This window comes from Cupressus sempervirens, chromosome 10, assembly GCF_028749045.1.
Source record: "Cupressus sempervirens isolate cs-2001-9-10 chromosome 10, ASM2874904v1, whole genome shotgun sequence".
Taxonomy (NCBI): Eukaryota; Viridiplantae; Streptophyta; class Pinopsida; order Cupressales; family Cupressaceae; genus Cupressus; species Cupressus sempervirens.
The window spans coordinates 914,204,259-914,212,950 of NC_143127.1; the positions used below are offsets into that span (position 1 = coordinate 914,204,259).

An 8,692-nucleotide genomic window follows, 5' to 3' on the forward strand; every position below is an offset into this window, starting at 1 on the left:
TTGGTCCTCCCTTCTATCCTTTTAACATTGGTCTCAAGACTTTCTATCTAAGACATTAAAACTCTAAGGGTTCTCATCTAGGTTGAGTTCTTGGGTCTTCCCTTATCTTTTATTTCTCATTCACGCATGACATAAATCCCAAGCCCTTGGCAAGGTCATTTTCAAGAATTTGACCATTTTCTTTGACCATTTGAAGCTTTTATCTCTCTTGGATGTTAATCAAATCATTTAGCTGAAGCTATGGGTCTCCTCCATGGTTTAAGGCTAGCGAAGAAGTGCAACTAAAAGCTATTATGGATTAAGGGGGATTCTATCAATATTCTAAATTATTTAAAGGAAGAGGTTATGGCCTTGTGGAACATAGCTAATATCATGATAGAGTACAAAATTACTATTAATAATTTAGACTAGGTGGTTACTAGCCACATGTACATAGAAGCTAATAAAATGGTAGATGTACTTGCCAATGTGGTTGTCATAAGCTCGAAGCCCATTCTTTGGGATGATAATATCAAATGGTACAAAATTTAAAAGCTATGAATGATCATGATAAATTTTCATATAAGCTGGGGATTATAACTAATTGATTGTTAATGAATGATAAGCCTAGGGACATGCATAGTAATGATGGCATTACTTATGGAAAGTTATTGTACTAATTTTAGAGATTTTCCCATGCTTTATGGATGATTTTCTTTTTTCTTATTTATCTTGGCTCTATTCTGAGAAAGGAAAGTTTCATTTGGAAAAAAATCTAGTAGAGGAAAGTTGGAGAAATATTAAGCTAGGTAGTTCTCTAAAAGACAGGAACTTGGGGACTATGATCAATGGAGGAAAGAACTATAGATTTGGGATAAGTTGGATAAGAGTTGTTTGGTGCCCTATATGAAGAGAGTGAAAGATGCCAAACCAAAGATCATCAAGGTGTTTGATTATGGATGGGATGTTGGCATGCTTACCTTAGCGAGGAGACACCTTAAGCTAGAGATCAACATTATAATGATTATAACCAGTCTTAAAGCCAATGGTATGAACTTTTACTGAGATAAAGAAATTGTAGCAGAAACAGTTAAGAAATTCCTAAAATCTTATCATGGGGCTCTAGTTCAAGAAAGGGGATAGGTCTTTGCTTATTCTTCTACAAAAATATTGTAGAAATTGGTGCTAAAAGTAATAATTAAGTAAATCACTTTGGATGGGAGGTATAATAGGGATTATAAATACCATTTTGTTCTACTAAATGATTTTAGAAAAAAAATTAAGATTTTCTTTTCATTTTACTTGCTTTGTTTTCTAGCACATAACATTAATGATTTTAAGGAGAAATTGAACAAACCCATTATCCATGAAGGGTTAATGAGATTTATTTTTGCCTTTATCATGGATAATGTTAAGGAGACCCTCCCTAGGTATATTTTTGTTAAGCTTGATAAAAACCCTAAAAATCCTAGTAGTTGCAAAGATAAAAGCAATCACATGATTGTGGAGTTGGATGAAACAAAAATGGGGTCTATGAAAGGAACTAAGAAGAATGTTAATTAAAAAGAAATTATGTTTGATGATGAAGGTGCTAGTAAGGAAGAGGTGAGTAGTCTAAATATGGAGGAGGATGGTGAGAGTAATTATTTTGGTTGGTCAGTTGAAATAATGTGTGATTCACTGAGTACATGCCCTTTCTCTATTTTTGTTCATTCACGAGAAGTGAAAGATATTTTGCAAAAGTGGGTACCTGAATGAGGAAGATTCAGATAAAGATGCCTTGTGCTTCAAATCCTTTAAAGATAACATTACCCATAATATATTTATTAAACTAGAGGATTTTCCGCTGAAAGCCTCCCCTAAAGAAACATAAGATAAGAATGAGGAAAATAGAGAAACGATTTTTCCAATGCCCAACCTAGTCAATTTAAATGAGGTTGATGTGAAGTTGATGGAGGAGGGCCTAAAAGGGATGGACATATTGCCTCCTCTAGGAGTGTTTCAAACTATGAAAAAAATCTCCATGTATACCTTCAGAATGGAGCAATGGACCTTTAATTTAATTTAAAAGCTCAATATATATTATAGAGTTGTAAATGCCAAAATGGAAGAAGTGGTGAATAATGTTAATGAGAGACATGTGACTAATGCTATTGGGTATGATATGGAGAAGAACAATGTGTTGCAAGGGCTAGTGGATAGAATTGAGAACCTTGAAAATACTACCAACATGGTCAAAAATTACTAGAAACTTTGGAGATGATGGTGGAGAGCATGAACAAAATTGTAGGAAATGTTGATTTGAATGCAGACAATATCATGCTGCTAGACTTGGATGACCCTAAGGGTGTGGAAGAGTCTCTAGTTAGAAAAAGAACTAGACCAACAACAAGGAAGCCAAAGGCCAAGAATGATGAGCTAAATAAAGAGGATGTCAAAGTGGCCATGGAAAATATCAAGGAAATGTGAGAGGAGATTACTCTTGAGCTAGCTTGAAGTGTGGTTAATTATTTATCTAGCTTACTAGTCTTTTTGAGTCCAAAGATTAGGTCTATTATTTTGTTTTGTTGTTAGTATCAATCTTAGTTTAATGTTGGTTCTCTGGTGGATTGTTCGATGTTTGGGGGTGTTGATTTTCTTTATCAATACCATTTAAACTAGTGAAGTATTTTTTATATTTTGTAATGATTATTGGAGTTTTGGGTTCCCTATAAAAAAATCTTTTTTTACTCTTAATCGAAAACTATATTCTATTATAATAATTATACCATATAATTGTTCTATTATATTATATAATCATAATTATAGAATAATCAAATGTGTTGCCCTTGATTGATGTGCATCAATTTTATATATAGAAAGAGATAGAGAATCATCTTCTAATTAATATTGAAATATATACATTTTGAAATTGTCAAAAATTTTGATATTTAAAATAAAAATTTACACAACCAGAAATTTTCTCCAATATTATTATGAATTATTCATACGTTAAATGATCATATGTTGAGAACATAATGATGGCAAAAGCTTATATTTCTGATATCATAACCCTCAACTATAACATATAATTAATATGCGACATTTCTTGAACATCTAAATTCAACTCTTTTAAAATCCTTTTCTTCCTTTTTTTTTCACCTTAAAGATGGGAAGGGAAAACTATTTTATGCCCGTAACTATATAACCGGCTAGAAGTAAACAATTATTCATTTCTTGCTACCCTCCATGTGTCCATTGGAAAAGAGAAATATAAGCAGTACTAACGAGCATCGAGGGATTCTGTAATCGTAGCGTTTGACCGAGATGGTGGAGAACCACGCACTTGGTAACCCACATCTACGAATGCCGGCTGCAGAGGTTTCTGAAGATCAATCTCAGCTTTACTTAACAGTATTGTCACAACCTCAGACATTGATGGCCTATGAGTCACAGATCCTTGTATGCACAGAAGCGCAAGGTTGATCACCCTCACCACCTCTTCTTCATTATACCCTTCCATCTTCTCTTCGCTTTCCACTATCTCTAATACCTTGTTTTGTTCATGTAGGCTCCAAACCTGCGATAAGGATTATTTTCTTTTAAACAATCAAGATCTTCAAGGGAGAGAATGAAGGGATAGAGGGATACAATTAGCATTGTAAATTACCCATTCAAGCAAATATTGCATATCAGGTGGCTGGTTCAAGTCAATGCTTTTTCTGCCGCTGACTATTTCAAGAACAACCACACCAAAGCTGTAAGTGTCAGCTTTCTCCGTCAATTGCCCATGGCCTGCATATTCAGGAGCTGTGTATCCTCTGCAAAGGGGAAACGAAAAGGGTGTTACTATATTTATGTAAGAAAAAGGGGTATTAGATAAACATTGGAGTGAGGATGGCTTTTCTTACAAGGTTCCTGCAACTTTTGTGCTAACATGAGTTTTATCATGTGGAAGAAGTCTTGCCAGCCCAAAATCTGCTATTTTTGCCTGAAAGTTGTCGTCAAGCAATATGTTGCTTGATTTAATATCACGATGGATGATACAAACATGGAATTCCTCATGGAGATAAGCAAGACCACGAGCAGTGCCCACGATAATGTTGAACCTCTCCTTCCAAGTCAAATGTTTTTTATGTTCTCCTGCATTCAGAACAATTCACGAGAGTTAAAAAATCTATATTCATGTTTATTGAAATGGATGAAAGAAGCAAAAGTGGGAAGTTGAGGAGTAGCAAACCGAATAAGACTCTGTCGAGGCTGCTGTTGGGCATGTACTCATAAACCAAGAGTCTTTCTTGCCCCTGTCTGCAACATCCAAGCAAACGCACTAGATTTTTGTGATGAACATTAGAAATGAGTTTCACTTCGCTCTCGAATTCAGAAATTGCGCGGGGAGAGCGGCCCAATGTCAGCTTCTTTATTGCCACGACGTTGCCATTTTTCAAGGTACCCTGCAAACATATCCATTTCAAGCTCAGATTAACACACGAGCCTAATGCTCATTATGAGGGAAGGAAACAAGTGATGAATATATTCTACCTTGAATACTTCACCAAACCCTCCTTCTCCGAGTTTATTTGCTTGATCGAAATTGTTGGTTGCCTTTCTCAGTATCTTGAAGTCAAAATCACCCGGCCCGCGAAGTTCTGTTGCTCCTTCAGTGTCCACTGTTCCATAAATTTCAATCTTTTATATTAGTCATAGCTACAGTCGAACTGACTTGCAAGACTTTTAATGCCTCCTTATTTATAATATGTTAATTCTAGCTGCCTTCAAAGATTTCACCTTGTTTCTGGCTTGGCCGCATTATCTTCTTCCGTAAGAGGAGGAAACAAGTTAGAAGGCAAAGTACGAATGCCCCTCCCACAACCCCAATTATTATCCACGCTCGAGTACTCACCTTCTTCCTACCTGAAAAACAAATTAATAGACAGTAACAAAACCAGTGTTATCAAATTTCTGAAAATATCAATTCATGGTTGCTAATTCTAAGACGAGTGTCAAAAACGTCAACAAAACTGCAAACTATTAAATCGAATAGAGTTAAATTCTAACCTCTGGGAAGGAAATTTCCCAAGTCGACAGTGGCATTGGATGGGAAAAAGGGTTTGGAATCATAGCGCAAGCTGCAGCCGGCGTCAACAGCCCGTCCCTCGGAGCGAGGAAGACACTTGTTAATGTTGTCCTTGGCAATAGCGAGGCACTTTTGGCAGGAGTCCGTTGCGAGGGAGCGAATACAGGAGGCAAGTCCATAGATTGTTCTATTAGACGCCCCAATTTTCCTCGTCTGCGCAGCAAAATAATCTTTTACTCGCGGAGTTGCAGCGCACAGATCGGTCACCAAACTCTGAGCAGTTGATGAAAATGAAGTGGAGGCGCTCGCATTGGCACCGCCGCACACCTGTTTATTGCCTTCATCGGTGAAAGTATTGTAAAAATTGTTGTTCTCGAAACGAATAAAACAGCCGTCATAGTTTGCGCGGCCGCCGGTAACTTTGGTACAGTTGGCAACTTGTTTTCTCGCAACTTTGATGCAGGCAGCGCAATCAGAAGCAGACTTATCCTTTCTACACTGCGCCACCGCATATACCGAATCCACCAGATCTGATGCTCCCACCTCATTTACCATTGCAAAACCAAATGGAACAACATTTTCCTCCAAATATGCGAGAGCCTTCTTCAGATTTTGGGCGAAGAGTGTGACGTTGTTGTTGGGGATGGGGCTGCACCCATAGGCCAAAAGTCTGGTCTCTGGATCGGCTCTTATAATGGGGGCTATTGTTAATATGGCGAGCCAAATAATCAGGCACCCTAATCTACCAGCCATGGCTCTGGATCTCTCCATTGGCATTAATGGGGAGGGAGCTTAGAGATTTTTGATGTGTTTTGATAGAAGAAATGAGCTCTATTATATAGATTTTCTGATTTTGGCTAGGCCATCCATTCTCATCAATATCACAACTAAATTATTGCATTCAAGTCAAGAAAAACCATTAAGACCATAGACCCAATACTCAAAATGTTTGCCAATTGTCGCTTATGCTTTCCTTTCTGTTCATTACTTGTTTTGGGTTTAAGAAGAACCAATAGAAGTGAAGGTAAAAATAAGTCAAAGTCCTACACAAACGATGGTATACGTCAATGCCGGTGGAAACACGATTGGAATCAAAAGGATGGGATATTATTATAGTTTCAAATTTCACTGTAATCCAGTATCAACACGCCACTGGAAACGCCACTGAAAAAGAGAGGCAATCAAAATTTCCGTATAGGACTAAATCTTATTTTTGAACTTTTTATCTAAGAGAAATTTAGAGAGGGACTTAGGCGTACGCGGAGCGATCACTTGAACTAGTGGTGGAAAACGAGTCAAAGTCTTTCGAAAGTCTTGCGGTAGAATATAACATTGAGTTTCATGAACTTGCTCCGAAGAGGGATGCCTGGTTGTCAAACAGACTTTCGGGAAAGTCCGGCCGTGCATGAATGAAGTTACGCCAAAACAAATATAGCACTCGAATTTTCAAGTTAACAACCGAGTCAAGGTAAACCATTTATTGTATTTTAAGTTTTAAAAAGAAGTTCACCAAAGAGATGAAATATTTTATTATTACAAAAAAAAATTATATCTCGCCGTAGTCATCCAATTGTCTAGTTGAACGATTGTATTCAAAGCTCTTTTTTTTTTTATGTCATTATCCAATGTGTTTTAATGACTTAACTATCCTTGGATTTAAAAATATATTTCTTTGCCTTTAAAAATATATGATATATCTCTTTGTCTTTCAGGATAAATGCATGTAGCATGCACGATAATGATATTTATATGGGTTAATGAGTTTGATTCAAAAATTACAAAGTTAAATCTTGATAGCAATATCACAACATTTATATGGTCAATCGTCTATTTAGAACTAATCATTTAGGCTGAGAATATTAACTATATATAAATAATAAATCTTTTGCAAAACGATTCAATATATATATATATATATATATATATATATTTATTTATTTATTTATTTATTTATTTATATATATATATATATATATATATATATATATATATTTAATAATCTATTTTCTCTTATTTGATTTTGTAATCTTATATATAAGCAAATAATACAAGGCCATATCGATATTTTTCATTTTAGTTAGTTAATCTACCATTAGTAGTAATGAAGTTTGCAATGATTACAATCACTAGATGTTTAGTCCTTTTAGTTAGTTTTATCTAGCCTATTAGTAGTAATCAAATAAACATTTACCGAATAATGAAATCAATTTTGTCCAATTTGTACTTTTTTATCCATCATATATTGATTATCTCATGTTCATCATGAAACCAATTTTGACCAAGAACATGTACCCTTTCATAATAGTAGCACATCAAAACTTATTATCTATTTGGAAGCTTTAAGTAATCTAGTACTGCCTTCTCACAAATCTGATAGACAGTGTAATTTCTTCATACACGACCTTTGTATGCACTATTTGATCAAACAAACCTCAATGCACCATTCATGCACTGCAACTTTCTTATAGTTTGGATATTCATGCACCACAACTTTCTTATAGTTCAGATCTTCATGCATCGCTTTCACTATCAATTCTCCATCCACCATCATTGCATGTTTGAACATGTTTTAGTTAGAAATTAGGAAATTTAACAATGCATTTACCTTTGCATGTATTGAGGGGATCTAAATTTATGAACTCTAATTATAATGATAGTTATAATAAAGCAGAGACTTCCATCGTCATTTTTAGTTAGTCTTTGATTAGTTAGGATACTGTGCATTTATGAAAAGACTGAGGGTTAGTGGTTTGAGAGATTCTTTAAAAGGAGACAATGTAAAATTCTTTTTGTGCGAGAAGAATGAATAAAATTATGAGTCTTTTGTTTTTCATTCTATTGTAGTAGCATTCAAGAGTTTATTTGTTTGTGGTATTAATTGTGTTATTATTATTTATGAATTGATTAGTGTTGTAGCATGTTTATTTGGTGATTTTATTTATTTGTTTTGTGTCACTGATTACTAACAAAGTGGTATTAGAGCCAACATTTATTATGGAGTTGAATTAGGTTAATTGAATGATGAAGTTGAAGTTGAAATTGGAGAATTACATCTAAAGACATGGTAATGATCAATAATTCATCACAACCCCAAATTTTGATATTTATAATAAGAATTATGATGTTTGGTTTATAAAGATGAAAACTTAATTTCATTCTCAAGATCTTTGGGATTTAGTTGAGAAGGGTTTTGTAGAACCAAACGATCATACAACATACCAGGTGTTGTCACAACGAGAAAAAGATTCATTGAAGGATAAGAAGAAGAACGATTCAAAGGCATTATTTTCATTCAACAATCAATGGATGCGTCATTATTTTTAAGATTTTCTTGAGTAACCAAATCAAAACAAGCATGGGAAACCTTAAAAATTGCTTATCAAGGTACAACAAAGGTGAAGGTAGCAAGATTACAAATATTAAGGAGAAAGTTTGAAAACCTTAATATGAATGTATCAGATAGTGTAGATAATTTCTTTACTGAAGTAATGAATATTGTTATCCGATTGAGAACCCAAGGGGAAGATATTACTGATCAAAAGGTGTTTGAAAAGGTTCTTAGAAATGTACCTAGTAATTTTTATTCAATTGTAGCTTCTATTGAACAATCAAAGGATCTATCTCATTTATCTATGGATGAACTAATGGGTTTCTTAT

At 34.7% G+C, this 8,692-nt stretch overlaps 1 protein-coding gene across 1 annotated transcript; it reads right to left on the bottom strand.

Moving 5' to 3' along the window:
* Positions 1-2,997: 2,997 nt before the first annotated feature.
* On the bottom strand, positions 2,998-5,844 carry LOC149536966 (cysteine-rich receptor-like protein kinase 2). The gene is made up of 7 exons (XM_089806621.1): positions 5,017-5,844; positions 4,747-4,872; positions 4,501-4,628; positions 4,199-4,412; positions 3,870-4,101; positions 3,629-3,779; positions 2,998-3,538 (listed from the first exon to the last, which is right to left on the bottom strand). Exons 1-7 carry the CDS (start codon positions 5,810-5,812, stop codon positions 3,242-3,244), a joined length of 1,944 nt encoding a protein of 647 aa, XP_089662747.1. The 5' UTR covers positions 5,813-5,844; the 3' UTR covers positions 2,998-3,241.
* Positions 5,845-8,692: the final 2,848 nt, after the last annotated feature.